The 20,318-nt window shown below is 44.9% G+C and overlaps 1 protein-coding gene across 1 annotated transcript in view; it reads right to left on the reverse strand.

Annotated features, from left to right (window-relative positions):
- Positions 1–20,318, reverse strand: part of LOC146178798 (venom factor-like) — a 108,926-nt gene that overhangs the window by 63,677 nt on the left and 24,931 nt on the right. The window contains exons 7-10 of the mRNA XM_084580037.1: positions 15,080–15,182; positions 10,394–10,630; positions 7,133–7,309; positions 2,303–2,425 (exon numbers count right to left, since the gene is read on the reverse strand). Coding sequence (XP_084436163.1) covers positions 2,303–2,425; positions 7,133–7,309; positions 10,394–10,630; positions 15,080–15,182 — 640 coding nt within the window. The remainder of the gene's footprint in view (positions 1–2,302; positions 2,426–7,132; positions 7,310–10,393; positions 10,631–15,079; positions 15,183–20,318) is intronic.

Below are 20,318 nucleotides of genomic sequence, written 5' to 3' on the forward strand. Positions count from 1 at the left end.
AAAATCAAAACCAAGGATACACAAACTGTGAGTGCTACTGAAACCAAATGCTGAACAATACACCAATAGCCCCACCATGTTCATGCAGTGCCTAGGGTACTCGACCTCTGTGCCCAAGGATGCGGGGTCCGATCCCGGCCGCGGCGGCGGCTTTTCGATGAAGCCGGAAGCAAGGCGCCCGTGTACTATGTGATGTCAGTGCACGTTAAAGAACCCCAAGTGATCGAAATTTCCGTAACCCTCCATTACGGCGTCTCTCATAGCGTGGCTAGTTCTGGGACATTAAACATCACAAACCAAACTACCTTATAAAGTATCTTACATTAGTTCATAATGGCCTAAAAATTACTTTGAAAAACTTCCGAGAGCATTGTTGAATCTACACTGAAGTAATGCGAAAGCCTTCGCTCTGCTGCTCCGAAGGGTACACCACGTCTGTTCCCATTATCATCTAATTGCACCGTCTTATCATCGCCACTGTCATCATTGTTATTATCACTAATTGCAATGTCATTGTCATAAATATTATCATCCTGCAGGTAGACAAGTGTGATATGCTTTTACGACCCCAGGCGAGGCGTAGTTGGCTAAAGGTTCGATTCCGAATGGCGAGAGGATTTTTATTGTTTTGATGACGTCATTTACAGATAGCTATACTGTGACGGGGCGGACGCCGACAGTATGAGCCATGCAAGGGCTCCGGCTTAAAACAGAGCCCGTAATTTGCTATTTATTAGAGACTTGTCTGCTGACTGCATGTACAGAAAGCCAGTTATAATGAATTTTTGTCGAGCACCTGTAACTTAGGCCATTGAAGTATCTTGTACATTGAAGTATCCTGTAATATTAAAGGTACCTGCACAATTAAAAGGTGCCCCAAAATCTGCACTTATCTCCGCGTGCTTATGCCGGAGCTCTTAAATACGTCGACATTCACGAGCACCTTTTCAAAGGAAGAATAGTCAATGTGAACCATAAAATTCACACCTAAACGAAGAGAAAGAAACGAAACATGCGCAAAAAGGTGCCAAATGTGCTGGCGCACCTATGCCTTACTTAGCTTAGGGTTCTAAGCGCTGAGATATTGTGTTAAACACTATGGAACCTTATGCTGATTTCCAAATAGCCCGAAACCTGACCCTTGTAAGCCCCATGGAGCTTACCACTGCAAGTTGAAGCCATTCTCACATGACTTCAGAGTCAAAAATCAGTCTTTATTGAATGAGCAGCTCTCTAATGTTTACTTCCTGCTTTTTTATTTATTTATTTATTTATTTGTTTATTTATTTATTTATTTATTTATTTATTTATTTATTTATCTATTTATGTATTTATTTATTTACAGCCATACTGCGGACCGTGGTTAGGTCCAAGCAGGTAGGGCACTAGGCATAAGAAATTTTTGCGCACACGAAATATTCCGCTACAGCGATGGTACCGAGTCGAACTGGGAAGTTCAGATTTAGACGTAAACGCAATAAGGATTAGCTGTTTATGCATAATATAAAGTGCAACATGCAACTCTGAAATCCAAAGCTTATGCGGAATTTTATGAGATATTTTCAATGCTTTTTTCACTGTTTTTCTTTGCGCATAAAAATCTTTTTCGTTTCTTTCTAATTGAGCATCGGCTAGGCAACATGTATTTGCGTTTGTGCGCCAAACAGCCTCGAGAGAAGCTTCGTTACTTGTTTTATATGGGCCATCGTTTCTGAGCGCACTATATATAAACTTTTCAAGAATTTTTAAGTGCACAATTGAAGAAAACACTTAAAATTTAGAAGTTTACACAATCATAAGTGCACTGCAGATAACTTATTTAATTTCGTTTTTAGGCAGCACAGCCTCCCGTTCTTAGTCCCGTCTTTAGGACTACCATCCTTATTCGCCTCGGCGTTTCCCGCTTCTGAACACCAGCGCAGATGTTGACAGTAGCTGCCAGTGAAAGCAGCAGACAGGGCGTTAAAGCTGTTAGAACAAACGCATCGGAAGGCGTCCATACCAACGTAACACGACTTTACCACAGCAAAAAGTAGAAACGGTGGTAAGTGGTTTTCTTGCATAGTTTCGGTTTTTATCAGACAGTGACGCACACGCAGCTTGAACGCCAGTGCTTCTAATAAAATTTACTTTTCAGACATTGGTTCGCGCTGTATGTGCGGGAATGTTGCAGTTTGGCAATCAGTAATGGAGCGCCCTTAGTGCGATTATCTTTCGTAACTTTATAGTTGTTTCTCATGTCCAAGCAAGTGCACAATAATTAGGTGAATGCCAGCGCTCGATTGAAAAAAACAGCACTCACGTTATATATGGTCGTAGTGATGGCCTGGTCAATGTGGACGAATGCGTTAACGGTAGAGTTGTAACTCACCAGAGCTGCCGAGGCACACCCTTCTTCGTGGAAGTGATGTTTGGTTGGACAGACCTGCAAGAAATATGCCTCTGAGGATCAGCAGCGGAAGAGTATTTGCAACCTAATGAAGTCTTCTAAAGCTGAGAGTTTACTTGTAATAATGCGATGTCTTATTTGTACTTTTACACTACAGTTTTTTAGTATCCGTTGATAACGTGAAAGCATATATAGCTATCTCTAACATTGCCTTTACGTAATCCACAGGCGTGAGCTTTGGTATTTACAGACTTCGCACTCCCGGCCTTTGGTTTCTCCTTTCTCGTTATTCTGGCAAACGTGCTTGTTTTGCGCAGAGCACGGTGGAATTTCGCAATATATTGTATACCAGTAGTACTTGCGTGCAGGCTACCATTTTTTGTATACTAAATGTACTTATTCTGTGACACTAGCTATGTGCAAAGCGAAGCACTGTGGCAATCACATTTATGTCTGAAGGAGACTGTACAGCCCTTTTAATCCACGTCGCATACATTCAAACAGCTAGTTCTCAGAATTCTCACAATCTCTCAAGTACTATGTTTTTAACGGCTCTCGCAATGGTCTGAGTCAGGAACGCAACCAGCGCGCGGCTGCAGTCGGCTGTAAAGTAGACATCAGTATAGACGGCGATAAGCACGCAAAAGAAAAGATTAGGAAATACGTTTTACGCGTCTTACGAGACCACTCGACATCCGGAAGATACAATATAACGAGACAGTCTGTGGACTGCGCGTTAAAAAGGTAATGGATAAAATTTCAGGTGACCTACTTTTGTGCTGCAATGAAATTTGCCGTTCTTAAGAGGACAAAACTCGAATAGTTTCCTGGCATACTACCATATGAAAGCGCTTTTAGAGCTCAGCTCTATGGCTCTCGTTCCTGCGTTTCGTGTCGTCGTTGTCGGCGTCGTGCCTCGTAACAAGCTTCGACACCTCTTATCCCCAAAGCTCAACCCCCCCTCTTCCTCCGTGGCGGCGACCGCGCGTGTTCCTGCCACCACCGTTCGCCGCTGCGTGTAAAAAGCTATGCTTACACTAAATGTCTGTCAACACAATGTAGCACATACGAAACAACTGAGGATACACCTTCAAATCAATTTATTATGTCAATCATAATCCTACATTTGTTATTTGCAATACATAGATCAACTGGAATGTCCTTAAAAAATCAGTACGTAATAATTGCGCATATATTTACCGCATTTACATAAACTCATGACTTAACAAAATGTTTCGTTTTTCTCAAAGTGATTGTCAATTTTTACAGTACGGAACATCAAGAAATAGAAGCAGGGGAAGATTATGGTGACGAAGAAGCGGCGGCTCGTGCTGGAACTCGCAAGTGGACACAGTTGGCTTTCGACGTTCGTTCTCCAGCCAATATAACCTCGCTCGTAACATCTTAGTGGAGGTACTGGGTGGATGTACACCGCAAAACCCGACGACGGATCCTCAGCCTGAACCGTGCCAGTTGCACTGTTGTTGCCTGCCGCCACCTGTGCCTACGATGCTTCTTCAAGGCGACGCTCCGAGCAAGAATCGTGCCTAGCAGCTCTTGGCAGCATCACCCGGAGCCGCACTCGTTCACCGGCTCATTCAGCGAAGATGTGCATAAGTAGCTGAATCATTACCAGCTGGTGAGACATTACAATAAGTGGGACTCTACTGCCCGGCTTGCCAACGTGGTCTTTGCGCTCTATGACACGGTCTTAATGTGGTACGACAACCACGAAGACACTTTCACCACACGGGACCGCTTTGTTTAAGATATCAATACGTGCTTCGGAGACTGATGCGGAAAAGCGAGATTAACAAGTACGCTTTCAGAGAGCTGAACTTCTTGGGAAAACATGCAGCAAAGATACCGACGAAGTCTTGAAGCTGTGTATTCTTGTCTCTCCTCGAATTACGCAAGATGACAAATTTGGCCATCTATTTAGAGTTTGCCGAAGACATTTATAATTTCCTTACCGGCAAATCAAGCCTTGATTCAGCACTGCAGCATGTTCTAGACGCTGAAAATATGCCGGATAAAACCCAAGTTCGAACGTTCGGCTGGCGTGACGTCAGAGGCCACTGTTGACGTTGGTGACGTACCACTGTCTGGCGATGTGACCTTCATGATCTGTCAAATCGTTCGCGAAGAAGTGACCCGGTGCTAGAATTACCTTGTGGTTGTTCAACGCTCCCTTCATTGTATCCACCGCGTCCCCCTCCTAAACCTGTCGTTAATGCAGCGGACTTGGTTAATGCGGTGCAATTCGAATAATACTAGAGACCGCAGCAGCGGCGGCAGAGCAACGTACCGAGGGCGCCCCCAAGGCAACAGGCCTGTTACTACCGCCCGACACATATCAAGTATGATACCGGCCGATGCAACGCTTTGAGTGGCGACAACTTGTCCGCGTCGCATTTTCCTCGACCTCCTGTGTGCTACCGCTGCGTCCAAACCGGACGCATCTCGTTATCATGACCTCGCCGCCAAGCCTCCGTTACGGCTCCATAAACTATCCCGAGCAGCACGATTACAATCCTGGCTTTTCTCGGTGTTCGTGCCATTCTCCGGGATTGTCTTTTGAAAGCTGGCAGAATTACACATAAAATACTAAAATCGCTGATTCCTCTCAATACATTTGTCGGCAGGTTTTACTTATCACCAAAAATTCATAAGAACAACCCGGGCCGACCTATACTCCCTGGTGTTGTCATGGTAACCGCAAACCTCTCGTGTTATGTTGGCTCCCTCACTAGTAGCATTCCTGCCAAGTTACCTTCTTTTATGTCTAATTACCAACTCGCCCAACTTTCTACCTTACGGTTTGCATGACAGCAAGAGAAATATTTTACAGAAAGCGAGCAGAAGTGTTGATGAACACAATGTCACATCGGCGGCGCTATTTGTGTGGCAACGAAGGCAAGTTCGTACCTTGCCATTAGGCATGGACATTGCCACGTGCGGCAGTGCTTCAGGTCCTTTTTTGTGGGAACAACGCACGCAAGTTTGGCAGCGTAGTGACAACGCAGAAGACGTAAATTGCTGAATACTGTTTGCTAATACAATAAGCATTTTTATTTTAAGTTTAGAGCAGTCGATCCTCTGCAGGAGCTGCTTACGTCTTTTCAAAATCGCTGTTTGAACCACATGCCATCCCGATGCACTGGCGAACTTTCGGCGAACGAAGGGATGAGTGACTATATGGGGCCTTATATTCCCTAAATAAACGGAAATTATAATATATACAGCTCTCACTTTGCTGAGCGTCTAAAAGATATGTCTCTTTAAGCTCAATTTACTCATCGTTATCGCGGCCGTTTAATGTAGTCTCTGATCATCTCAATAATATTGTTACGGACGACATCAAGGAAGAAAAAGCGGGCAGTGGCGCGGGCAGGAGCGCTCGCGCTAGGCCCGCGAACATTCATTAAACGTCATCTACCATCGCCATCGGTCATGTTCTGTCTCCTGTCTTCATCGGCTTGCCGTATCGTAACATTTGGTTGGAGGTGCTGGTACTTCATCATCACCCCCCCCCCCCCCCCCCCCCCATCCTGGTCCGGAGCATCAGCGCCGTGCGATTTCTTGCGCCGTCGGCGAAAGGTTAGGAGGCACTGCATGGCTGTTCCCCAGCCTGCCGGACCCAGCAAGATTTTGCCGTTCCTCCACCCCGTCCCCCCCGCCCCGACCACAAGACACGACGAAGGAGAGACTGACCCGAGACGCCACACATGACCACAAGACACAAGGAGAGACCCGAATGACCTAATGTGACCCCACTGACCTGATGTGCCGGCCAAGGACCCTACGACCCAAGACACCGCTATACTTCAAGACATTCTCCCCTGCCTATGCCATGCGGTGCGTGCCTTGGCCTCCGCCATCGAGTCGTGGCAACGTGTGGCCCGAGAGTGTCCTGCCAAGGTTCATCGCGAATCACCGTGCCGGCAAGCCGTTCTATTCTTCCTCTTCTTTTTCAAGCATCTAGACACGCCCATCCTCATGCCATGGAATCGTCAATATCGTGCATTTCCTGCATTTCCTCGTCCACGATCGGGACGATCGCTCGGTGGCCCCGGGTCATGTTACGGACGACATCAAGGAAGAAAAAGCGGGCAGTGGCGCGGACAGGAGCGCTCGCGCTAGGCCCGGCAACATTTTCATTAAACATCATCTCACTGTCATCGAACATCTCTCTGTCCTCTGTTCTCCTGTTTTCGTCGGCTTGCCGCATCGTAACAATATGTTCGTACAGCCACTTCTGAGATTTTACTGTCAAATGCTCTCATTGTTTCGCGTCGCTAGATCGGAAGCCACAGGAGCAACAGCTGAAGTGATACCGCCATGGTACGGAGCGAGCAGGTCAAAGTAAAATTTGTGACGTCACGCATGCCTTCCCCCTGCTTAGGCGGCATCTGCGGCGCGCGTAAAAATTCCAGAAAGTAACACCTTCTGGGCACAAATTGGTGAAATAATGCTGCAGCCTTGAAAAATCTACCTCCTTAATGCAGTTTCACCTATTTCAAACAAAGGTCAAAATGTATCTGCCGTATACTTTTAAATCGACTCGCACATTACACATGTCAATATGGAAGCGAAATGTGAAATTCGTTAGCCACAAAGAGACAAAGTGTGCTTGAGTCGCTTTTGGGCAGTGTTTCTCTCGGTGGTATCGGCAGCGTTGTTTGTAGTTTATTATATATAACAAATGTGTTTATAGTAGAATTAAGGATGGGAGTAACTTACCGTGACGTTTATTTGTTTTGCAGATGATTTAGTCTGCAAACTGAAAAAGGCTCTTCCATCTTCATTGGATGTCACCTTCTCAGAACGTACGCTGACGTTGCCGCCATCATCACTTCTCACTTGGATAGTAGTCTCGACGTTGCTGGCCGGCTCGCCGTTTGGGCGGCGGACGTTGGCCTGCACGGACGGAGGAGAGAACGCTAATAATATCATCTACAAATGCACATGCTCCTTTTAGTTCTGTTATTGCTGTGTTCGCACCAGCAATCTTAAAAACATCGCCCCTAAACACCTATATGCTCTTATTGCTGTGTTCCCTCCAGCTACCTTATAAACAAGCAATTTCAACTGTATCTTTAAGTAACTACGAAAGGACATTCACTGAATGTTTTTGCAAAAAATCGTAGAACGATGTGGTCACGTCAAAACGTTGATTATTGGGTGTTTCATCGTCCCCATTGGTGTCAGCGAGAAAACAGCTGAGCTATGCTGGTGGCAAATCTGTTCAACTCAAACCAAACACAACCACCTTATATTTTGAATGGTGAATTGCTGGTATTGAAGCCGACTATGTAACGTTCGAGCGGATTCACTACCACACACTGGCGAATCTAGGCTGAGGGCAGGCGCCTTGTCCCCTGAAGCCTACAACAACAATGATCATGTATCAGTACTAATTATAGCCTACTCTGCCCTGCTTTACATAATAATGTCAATTTCTTCCGCAGGCAATTTAAATTTGATTGTCAGAATGGGAACACGTTACTCGATGCCAGAAACGTCCCAAATAAGACGTCATGAGAGCCCTGTAAGCATTGACGCCCCATGCAGTAAATGGTCTGTTGGCGGTTGTTCACTGTTATTTTTCTCTGCCCCGGCCCTTCACGAGGTGCCCCTTTGATTTGGCTGCTCACGCGTAGTTGACCTGTAGATGGCCGGAGTTGCGCACACAGGATCCTACAAATCTTAAGCATATAAACATTCACACAACTGTTCTGAAATGCATTTATAAATGACAGAGCAAATACACTTTTACAATGAAGGATGGCTCAAAAATGAGCATAGCTCCACGAACTGGCGCACCGTCAAGTAGCTCCCAGCTGGCTTCTCACGATTTCTCCGAAGCCGGAAGCTGCTTGTTTCTGCTGTCGAAGCCTGGCCTAGAACTAAAAATTACGGCGCCGCGCGCTCTCTAATATCCGTATTCGCAAATACAAGACACGAGAGAATTGAAGAGAGAGAGAGAGCACATTGAAGCCGCCCGACACTGTGCTTCCCTTCTCCGCCCGGCTAGAAGGTCTTCAAAGCTCATCGTACTATTTTGACTTGTCTGTAAGGACGTTACGTTCATTGAACACTTTATGCACTATACTTTCGGCAAAAAATGGCGTCGAGCTGATGCTGGGCGTCTAGAAAACAGCCCAACGCAGTTATGATGCCCTGATGCGCTTTTCTGCGAACTTCGTTATGCATGAAAGGACAAAGGCTGTAACGCCCAAATACACGCTCAGACACCTGGACGCCTAAAAAATATAGAAATTCGCCTTTAAGAGTTGTAGCTGTAGAGCCCGTTTTTAAGGAATTCGGCGGACAGCGGTTGTGCGCGAAAAGATGCCGCATTCGCCACATCTTCTCCACTTTTCCGATCCTTAGCCTGCGGCATGAGGTAATCGGCTCGTAGTTACTGCGGCTAAAACAAACTTCCAGTCGGTTAGCTAAAGCCTTGCGTTTCAGGACATTGCGACCGCTGTTACGGTTCCCGCCCGACGCTCACAATGCGAATCGCTCTCGCACATTCACTGTGCAACGCGCGTGATCCTTTATTCCCGTATCTGCGCCTTCTGTATATCGAACGTACTCTTCGGAATTCAGTCGTAAGCCATTGGAGTATGCGAAAACCCACCAAACGTAGGTTAAAGCCGCACTAATCTAGATCATACGAACTGGTCCGAGTAGCATACGGGGAGCAGGAATGATAAGAAAACAGAAGTCGTGGATAGTCCGATACCCCATGCCCCCTCATCTCTGCTGGAAAACACGAAATTGTACTTCTTGCGAAATCAGCTGCGCCAAGTGGTCAAGTGACTTGGTAAAATCCTGTATTGAATAAGAGTCCGGCCGTGTCAGCTGTCAGCTAACACCTTTCAAAGTCGTGCTCGTGATCTCACTCTCGAAACACCAGTGCTGTCGCGTTATAGACTAAATAAAACGCTTTTCTAGACTGAGTTGCCAGGCTAGGGAACAATGAACAATTACCTGCGCTCGACACTGCATTAGACTACTGCGCCCGAACTAGCGTGTTTAACTGGCACTCCCGAAACCTTCTTCTTGTCGCCTCTGTGCATATGGCACATACTCTGAGCGGGGGTTTGGCCAGATGTGGGTGCATGCGTACGAATTGAACACCTCATCTCGAATCGTTGTTGTTGTTGTTGTTGTGCCCTCATCCTGCTTTCTATGCATGTCCTCGTTTTTATCAGCTTCTACGGACGCTTAGTCGATCCAAACACAATGCAGTCACACTGCACTCTTTACGTACCTTTACCAACCGCATGATCTAACAGCGTGTTGGAGCTAAATACACCGCTAATTGATTCTGCACATATTTTTCTGAAGCCTCCTTGAACTTGTAAAAAAAGAGCCTTTAAGTGAAATTGAAGATGAAGTGAACACTGGAGTATCGCGCGGCTAATTTGTATTCTGCTCAACATGAGTAGAACGTGCGAAATATTAACGCGAGTTCGCTAAACTGCTCGTTCACCGATAATACGGTGTCGGCGCCGACTTCGTCCTTGGCGTTGTGAGCGAAAAGCGACGAGCTTGGCGCCGGCAGGCGGCAAATGGTGGCTGCCATGGCCGAGTGCCTTATGTGGCATACGGTTGCGCCTGTCACAAACCTTTACTATCGTACAGGTTAGTGCCGACTCGCCCAGCCAGGACTCTTGCATTCGCGTGAATCTTAGGCTACGCAGGTACGTTCGTACGGTTTGGTTAAAGCTGGACTTATATGTGTCATGATAGCGTATGCCATTGCGTCGTATTCTTAAATGCGGAGTTCAAGTGCACCCATAGATATTTTAAGTGATATCGTAACGCCAGCGTTGTCGTCATTGTTATAGTTGGCGGTATTTGACGAGAGCTAACATCCTGACTTACCGACAGGGTGATGACGACACAGCCAGTAAAACTGGCGCGCGAATTTCAAACAGATTACAACGTTATATAGTGATGACACGGCCGCCACTGATGCCGCATGCTTACCATGACGATGACACTTGTACCAGGTTTGAAGTCTCGGCGAGCATGCTCCAAGCTGACGCTATATTTTGAGTTGCTGAACACGGCAGAGTTGTTTACTGCAGCTTCCTGCTTCCCGGTCGCCTCTTCTACAACCGCAACGCGCAGGGACAGTCTGTTACCAGTGACCCAGCTCTGCCAGTGGCTTCCGTTCTTCAACTCCGACACGGGGAGATTCCAGACGATATTTCCGTCGACTAGCTGCGTGTAAAAAGATTTATATAAAGCAGTTCGCCCAGAAGACGGTAAAAACTGAGCAAGAGTCTTAGGCACCAGACGAGTGTTAGCATCAACTTGGTTGGAGTCATGTTGTGTAATTTGAGCAAAGTGAGTTCTGGGCTAGTTGGTAAGACATGATTACTGGTAGGCTTAGCGCGGAACAGACTAGGACAAGAAAGGCACACAGGACGACCGCTCTCCTTATCCTAGTATGTTCCGCGCTAAGCCTCCCAGTAATCATGTTGTGTAAGATCAGTCAGTTTACTATAATCGCTCTGTATGTTTCCCTGCACGCCTAAACGAAGAACTGCGGAAGGCGGAACACTTTATGCGTCGTTTAGCTTTGCAGGAGAATATTGCGGTGTTGTTGATCTTTCCCGCATTTCGAGACTCGGAGAATACTACCACAGACACCCACAAAATTGGACCTAGGTTCAACTCTTCCATTTATAACCCACTGGACACCAGCTCCGCAGTGAAACAATGTAACAAGCGTGACAGCGTAAAAAGCGCAACAAGGTCTCTCCCATATTTCCCATATTTCCGCAATGAGCTCTGTCCTGTGTTAGCTGCATTAGCGGGACCCCTGCGGACTTCCTAACCTCACCTACACACCTGATTCTCGGTCTCCACATCCTGCGCTTTCCTTCCCTTGGTATTCAATTTGTTACTATTTTCGACCATCGGTTACCCTATCTTCGCTCTGGAAACCCTGCCCATGCCCATGTTTTCTTTTTATTTTCACTAAAATGTATTAAACACGAGTTATTATTCTAGACCATTCTACATGCATCCTATGTCTTAACGTTACACCTACCATTTTCCAAATTGTATGTAAATTAGGCGCAAAAAGATATATCAGAATTTGAGACACGTAGCTCTTTTCAGCCGAACTTAGCAGAAAATGAGTGGAAGACATTGCAAGCCCTTAGCGGTCGACCGCACAATGTAATAAAGCCGGCGGATAAGGCCGGGGCCACAGTGATTATGGGTCAAAAAGATTACCTTGATGAGGACCAAGAACAAAATACTCCACATTTTGTAATGCTTTCCGCAGTGACCCTCCGCCAGGGTATAAGCGCAAGGTTTATACAAAAACATTTATGGGAAAATTGCACATGAAAAATGCCTTTATATTAAAGTTCGGGCGACTTTTATCTCATTACCGAAATTCATTAGTCTAGCACCAAAGGAATGCCAGCAGTCTTTGGTAATGGAACCATTACTGAAAACATCTCCAGTTAAATGGATGGCCTCATGGGGGTATATTCTCCCATATACATCTCCTATGTTAAGGACACTACCAATTTGTTTAGAGAAATTCTTGACCTAGTCATTCCTGATAATTAACTTCGCGTAACCCTAGACGTCGCTTTACTGTACACCACCCTGCGACACGCTGATGGCATCAAAGCGGTGGTCAATGCTTAAGAGCGCTCACAGTCTGAGAAACCGATCGACGGCAGGGCGCTTGTACATCAATTAAAATTGATATGGGGGAACTGAGCCCTGTTGCTCAGTCCGTGCCACAGGGCTAATGTTATCTACGTGCTGGAACGGGGCGCTTGAGGGGCTCACTACGTGAGACAAGCAGCTGCAACGTTCAGAAATCGAAATAAAAAAAAACAGAGCTCGCGTGCACGAGCACACTCGAATATTCCTCCTTCAAACATCACGCGACAAGAATTCGATAACTTCACAGCTACTCTACTGCAATTGAGACTCAAAATGCATTATGACCGCGAAAGGTGTGAATCGTACTTTTTAATGAATGCAAGATTGCCGCTGGAGTTATCAACGAATCAGTAGGAAAGCTGTCCTGCCTTCATACTTAACCTTGTGAGCGAAGTCTAACATCCCTGCTATAATAGACAAAGAATTAACTTAAACATGTCAGGATATGCGAGGTAACAGAAGAGATGTAGTGTAATGTTTTGTTTTTATATATTTATTCATTACTTGTATTATGCCATCATGACGCTGTTGTTCTTCAATGTGCCACGATAAGGTGACTGTTTTGAAGTCAGATTTTCTAAACTTATGGCTTTCCTCTCCAGTTCCCCAATTACAGCAGTTTCCTTTTCTTGTTGCTTATGTTAACAGCTTTCTCGATGTTTGGCGGTCGATGTTAGGCCCATATGTGATGTGCTTTAGCCCATCACATGAACCTACTGTTTCACTTACTGTTACTGTTCACTGACCACTACTGTTTCACTTACTAACATGTATATATTTGTTTTGTACCTGATCCCCCTTTTTGTCCATTTTTTCGTTTTCGTGCATATCTTTTATTCCTTTTAATGATTCCTCACAATCATGTAGTGCTTGTTTTGAATGCTTTCTGCCCTTCCAAGCTTTTGCAAATTGTCCTCTATTAGTAGTGGCTCCTCTATTAGTAGTGACACACACACACACACACACACACACACACACACACACACACACACACACACACACACACACACACACACACACACACACACACACACACACACACACACACACACACACACACACACACACACACACACACACACACACACACACACACACACACACACACACACACACACACACACACACACACACACACACACACACACACACACACACACACACACACACACACACACACACACACACACACACACACACACACACACACACACACACACACACACACACACACACACACACACACACACACACACACACACACACACACACACACACACACACACACACACACACACAGCAGTCTTGAAAATGGCAGCGCTCCAGCGGAACCGTAGACTAAAACAAAAACTAGAAGCATTATGAAGCATTTTTTTACTTGTATATACATATATACTTTAAGACTATCCAATTCCCGGCAGTGTACACATAACAGTATCTTCCAATAATATCAATCAACTGCCCCACTTCCAAGTATCCTGGACCAGTAAAAAAAAAAAGACTGCTGTGAGGACAAACGTTTTCAAAAGCCTCGTGTGCTTCGCTTCTATGGCGTCTATTGGTGCGCGTTTATCGCGTGATGTCCAGCCTTATTACATACTAACACCTTCCTCGTATAAAATTTCTTGGTCATCGTTTCATCTGCTCACATGTAGCTGCTTTGTCGAAATATCAAGCAGTCCCACATGATGTCTTTAAGCTAATAGAGCAGATTGAGGTCATACATGATGCAATAAACGTGCACTGATAACGGCTATGTAGACACAAAGCACACGGCTTAGAAAAACGTTTCTCTTCGCCGCCTTGTCCTTTTTCTTAGATTCAGAATTGTGGGAGGGGCTGCACCTATAGGATATATTAAGATGCTCTTAACAACACATTGATGAGGATGATATGAGGCTCCACTGCGTGAAAATATTTGCCCATGAAGGTTTTCGTTCACTCCACGCAAGTAGGTAAATCTGTCATAGAAAACCGATTGCATGAAGTTTTGAATATGACCGCGAGACGACTGCGGAACATTGTAAACTATTTTATGAACATATTGATAGAAATTGACTGTGCTTCGATAGGTACCAAAGTTTGCTTCTTAATGGACTGCGGCGCTCATAACAAATAGTTCAGGCTGCCATAGCAACCAAAGGGGTGCGTGTTTGAAAGTTTTAGTAAACTGTAGAATCTAGCCGATGGGAAACGATGCGGTTGTATTTATCGTCACCATCACGGTAAGCGACATGGAAAAAAAAGAAAGAAAGAAAGACTTTGTCTTCTCGCAATACAGATCACGAAGCGCAGCGAAAAACAATTTTCTCATCCAAATTAGCAAAAATGTGTACGGCAAATGAACTCTTCTTCCTGTAGGGACAACAAAATAGGAACTAAAATAAAGCAAAATACCAACTTCTCTGCACTGTTAAAGTCGTACTATTACAATAAGTTGTGACTCTTTTACTCCTTTTGAAATTTTGCCAAAATATCTGTGCTGTCTCTAAATATTTTTTTTTTCACATTATGTGCAAGGATCCCAACTAGCCTGCGAGCTAGGAATCCAGATGCTTGTTGCAATGTTCCTTGCGTTGGTTTTGTTCTGTTTGAAATTAAAAAAAATTGAAAAATTGAAAATTGAATGGAGCTCAAAAACTTCTTCCAATAAAATGATGGAACTTTTCAAGTATAAGTGCTGGAATAATCAAATTAACACAGCATCGCTTTGATTAAGCGTCGGGTTGGCTTAGTATCTGTTACACATATGTCTGGGCATTGTTTCTTATTGCATATATATTCATTTAATTTTCCGTTTTTTCCAGTCGCTTTCCCAAAAGTGCAGATGTGCGTTTATCGGCATTGGTTGTGAAAGATAAAGGAAGACATTTGCGCGTTCCAAGTTCCTTCGAGCTACCAGGCAGCTCATTACGTAACAGGAAATTTTGAACGTTAATTTTGCTCCTTTTAAATGTTGATAGCAAAAGCCCTTACCGTCTGGACATCCCTGGTGCTGAATTGAACGTCGTGGTTCGTTTGGTTGCGCACGTACACTGTAATGATCGCCGTACCTTTTACTGGCTTGCCGTACACATACCTGCAGTAACAAAAAAAAAAAAAAAACATGCATTGAACAAAAAGGTTTTAAAATACCACAATTAAGCTCGGGCGATCTTTATATCTGCTTCATTATTTTTTCTTCATAAAACTCTCAATAGGCTTCGTTTGACGGCACTGGGTAAGGTATTACATGCCTGTTACGGAGCTGTTCCCGCTAGTGTTTGATTTTGCTAGTATGTTGTTTGTCCGTTCGGAAAGGCTCACCGGATGGCTTCTCTATCGACGATAATGGTAAAAGCAAAAGGGACCGCTTACCAAGCTCCCTTTTATTTTCATGACACTTACGAAGGTATCCGGCGCTCATATGGCGACAAATTTATATTTCATCGTGGCTGCCGCTTCACTAGACATAGATTCAGCAGCAGCCATGTTTTTCTCACATCCACGAATATGCATCTGCGCTATGAATCCAGCTGATACCAGTGTCCTGTTTTTTGCGGCGCCAGAAGAGCTGCTAACCACCATACCGCATACTGACAGACGGCTGTGACGTACCCTTTATATATCCCCCTGGTATCCTCTGAAGCCGTACACTAAGCCATCAGCGCCACATATCTCACGGTGGGCATAAAAGGCGTCCCAGTACCGATAGCTATATGAGTGCTACGCTTGACCTTTGCTCTTAACATACAAGGATAAGGAGGGTTCTTCGAGGCTTGAAGTGTGCACAGCTCAGCAAGGTCCTCTATTAAAGCAACCTCGCCATCGGCGCAGCTAAACTGGCAATCGAAACAAGAGCCAAGCCAGGTAGTCTAAGGAGCACTCTAGCCAATCACTACCCACAACTCGTTGCCAAAAGCAATTATGCCAAGCGTTGTGTGCAGTAAGGTATGTGCTGTCAGGGATAAAAGTCTCTATAACACATATCTGGCGATTTTGGACTATAAACACGCTGTAAACAAATTCACACGTCGTTTCAAATTCACAGGCGACAACCAGAAGTAGGTTTCCTTGTCAATAAGTATATAGCGGGTAATATAGATGAATTCTATAGTATTAATGAGAGGGTGGCAGGCATCGTAATTAGGCTTAATAAGCGGTGTAAACTAAAGGTTGTACAGGCCTATGCAGCTACATGTAGTTATGATGACCAGGCAGTTGAAAGCTTCTACGACGATGTAGAATCGGCAATGCGAAAAGTAAAGACGCAGTATACTGTACTATGGGTGACCTCAATGCCAAGGTAGGGAAAAAGCAGGCAGGAGACAAGGCAGTAGGTGACTATGGCATTGGTTCTAGGAATAGCAGGGGGGAGTTACTAGTTCAGTTTGTAGAGCGCAATACCTTACGAATCATGAATACCTTCTTCAGCAAACGGAAGAACCGGAAATGGACATGGAAAAGTCCGAAAGGGGAGACTAAAAATGAAATCGACTTCATAATGTGTTCAACCCCCGCCATTATGCAAGATGTAGAGGCAATCGGGAAAGTGCGATTCAGTGACCACAAGATGGTGAGGTCCCGAATTAGCCTAAATCTGTAGAAGGAACGCAACAGATTAGTAAGAAAGAAACCCATAAACGAATTAGAGGGGAGGGGGAGGGCAAAAGAGTTCAGGATCTCGCTACAGAATAGGTATTCAGCTCTAACCGAGGATGGCGACATTACCCTAGAAGCAAGGAACAATAATTTCAGAGATATCACTACTGAGTGTGCGGTAGACGTAGAATAGTTAGAGAGGATACCAGTAAGCTGTCTAAGGAGACGAAAGATTTGATTCAGAAACGCCAGAGTATGAAAGCTTCCAATCCAACTGACCGGATCGAATTGGCCGAGATATCAAAGCTAATCAATAAGCGCAAGGTGGCCGAAATAAGGAAGTAAAACATGGAGAAAATTGAGCATGCTGTAAAGAACGGGGGAAGTCTTGAAGCGGTAAAGAAGAAATTGGGCATAGGCAAAAACCAGATGTATGCGATAAGGGACAAGGCGGGAAACGTCATCACGAATATGGATAAGATAGTCAAAGTAGCCGAGGAGTTCTACACAGATCTCTACAGTACTTAAAGTAGTCAGGACCGTAATGAGATTGGCGGTAGGGAAACACAGTCAGACGTTCCACCAGTTACGAAGGACGAAGTCAAGAAAGCATTAGAAACTATGAAAAGGGGGAAATCAGGTGGAGAGGATCAGATAACTACAGATTTGCTGAAGGACGGGGGGGGATATCGTGCTAGAAAAACTGGCCACCCTGTATACGCAGTACCTGTTGTCACCGACGGTACCGGAACCATGGAAGAATGCAAACATTATCCTCATTCATACGAAAGGGGACTCTAAGGACCTTAAAAATTACAGACCAATAGCTTACTGTCTGTTACGTATAAGGTATTTTCTAAGGTAATCGCTAATAGAATCAGGACAACCTTAGACTTCAATCAAGAAAAGGATCAAGCAGGGTTTCGGAAACGGTACTCTACTATCGATCATATCCATACCATCAATCAGGTGACAGAAAAAGGCTCGGAATATAACCAGCCCTTATACATAGCATCCATTGATTACGAAAAAGCATTTGACTCAGTTGAAACCTCGTCGGTGATGCAGACATTGCGAAATCAAGGGGTAGACGAGCCGTACGTAAAAGTGCTGGAAGATATATATAATGGCTGCACAGCAACCATAGTTCTGCATAAAGAAAGTAACAAAATTCTCATAAAGAAAGGTGTTAGGCAAGGAGACACAATCTCCCCAGTACTATTCACAGCTTGCTTAGAGGAAGTATTCAGAGACTTGGAATGGGAGCAGTTAGGGATAAGGGTAGATGGAGAATACCTCAGTAATCTGCGATTAGCTGATGACATTGCCTTGCTTAGCAACTCGGGGGATGAACTGCAAATAATGATTGATGACCTAGACAGGAAAAGTAGAAAGGTAGGCTTGAAAATCAATATGCAGAAGACTAAGGTAATGTTCAACAGCCTCGGGAAGGAACAGCAGTTTACATTAGGTAGCGAAGTACTGCAAGTAGTAGGCGAGTATGTCTACTTAGGACAGGTAGTAACCCGCAGATCCGGACCATGAAAAGGAAATAACAAGAAGAATAAGATTGGGATGGGGCGCATTTGGCAGGCACTCGCAGATTATGACTAGCAGCTTACCGGTATCGCTAAAGAGGAAAGTATATAACAGTTGCATCTTACCTGCACTCACCTATGGCGCTGAAACGTGGAGGCTAACCAAGAGAGTTCTACTTAAGTTGAGGACAACCCAGAGGGCTATGGAACGAAAAATGGTAGGAGTAGCATTAAGAGATAGGAAGCGTGTAGAGCGGGTCAGAGAAATAACTCAAGTTACCGACATTCTAGTGGAAATTAAGAAGAAATGGACATGGGCAGCACATGTAGCGCGAAGAGAGGATAACCGATGGTCGCCTAGGGTAACAAACTGGATTCCAAGGGAAGGAAAGCGTGGCAGGGGGCGGCAGAAAGTTAGGTGGGCGGACGAGATTAAGAAGTTCGCAGGGGTCAAGTGGATGCAGCTAGCACAGAACCGGGTTAAGTGGAGAAATATGGGAGAAGCCTTCGCCCTGCAGTGGGTATAGTAAGGCTGATGATGATGATGAGTGGTCTACGGACGTTCGCCTCCGATAGTACAGTCTTGCTGAAAAACCATCAAACCACAGTGAAGGAGGCAGAAGCGGCTGCACGCTATGTCGCGGCGCTGCCAACGTCCACACGCGCCGCCGCTCACTTGCGAAGAGGATACAAAGTGAGAGGGAAACGTTCCCCCTCACTCTCGGGAATTCTTTGTTAAAAAGGCTACATGCATTTTGAACGCTTTTCCTACAGCCGACGTGCCACTGCGCATTGTGGAAGTGCATACGGTGGCCAATGCGAGCTGCGTAGCACTAGCGCGATTCTGAAGCAGCGGTAAACGTTCATGTAAAGCGCTGCAGGCTAGATAATTGTGACTATTTACTAATAATAATAATAACAATAATTATATAATTGGTTCACAGGAAACTAATGGTGCAGTATCTTTCACATTTGTTTCTGTGAACATCTGAACCGGGCCGCAAGGAAATGGAGGAAGGTGGGAGTTAAAGTGGAAATAGAAAAAGAGGAGCCGTAGTGGAAGCCTAAGGGGTAATTTCGACCACCAGGAGATATTTAACGTGAGCTTTAAATTACCACTTTACGCAAACGCTAGTGTGATGAAAACAGCGTACCTAGCTGTTTTATGCTATGACCTAAAACTTCCGCACTGACAGTTTTTCTCAAGCCAATGATTATGAAATAGCAAGAAAGGCTTTAATCATTATCTACCGTTAGTGAACAACAAAAAATCTGCAGATTAGTATATGCGACTGTGAACATCTCTGAATTTGTTTCATTGTGCTAGGGCTAAAGATATATATATATATATATATATATATATATATATATATATGTATCTGTGTGTGTGTGTGTGTGTGTGTGTGTGTGTGTGTGTGTGTGTGTGTGTGTGTGTGTGTGTGTGTGTGTGTGTGTGTGTGTGTGTGTGTGTGTGTGTGTGTGTGTGTGTGTGTGTGTGTGTGTGTGTGTGTGTGTGTGTGTGTGTGTGTGTGTGTGTGTGTGTGTGTGTGTGTGTGTCAGATTTTTTTTAACAGGCAACCGACTTCACAATATTTTGAGCCAAGGTGTTTTACGTACGTCAATTGGGGGCTAAAGCGGACACTAGGTAAGGACGAGAGGCCTTCTAATATTCCGCTAAATAACTGAATATAATAATTCGGCTTTCTGGGGAGTCGTAGTGAATTGTTGGGGACTAATTGCGACCACCTGGGGATCTTTAACGTGCGCTGATATCGCACAGCACACGGAAGCCACTTCGTTTCGCCTCCATCGAAACGCAGCCGCCGTGGTCATGTTCTTCGAGCTGACATTTGCCTGTTTAAAAAAGAGCTCAATCAACCTGCTCAACCTCCTACTTCGTTTGGTGAGTTTTTTTCAAGGCCCAGGAGATGCGGAATCATATGACGCCAGGAAAGGAGGCCGCAGTTGTCATGTATCCAATACGCTATAAGCAAGATAAGAACTTTCTGTTCTTACCAAAAATACGCTAACCTGCTGAAAACCGTTGTAACACTGGATAAATGACTCCGCTGCCAAAGCCTTTGCTTCATGACGCT

The sequence above is a fragment of the Amblyomma maculatum genome, chromosome 9 (genome assembly GCF_055883805.1).
Source record: "Amblyomma maculatum isolate TAMU_Amacu chromosome 9, ASM5588380v1, whole genome shotgun sequence".
Classification (NCBI taxonomy): Eukaryota; Metazoa; Arthropoda; class Arachnida; order Ixodida; family Ixodidae; genus Amblyomma; species Amblyomma maculatum.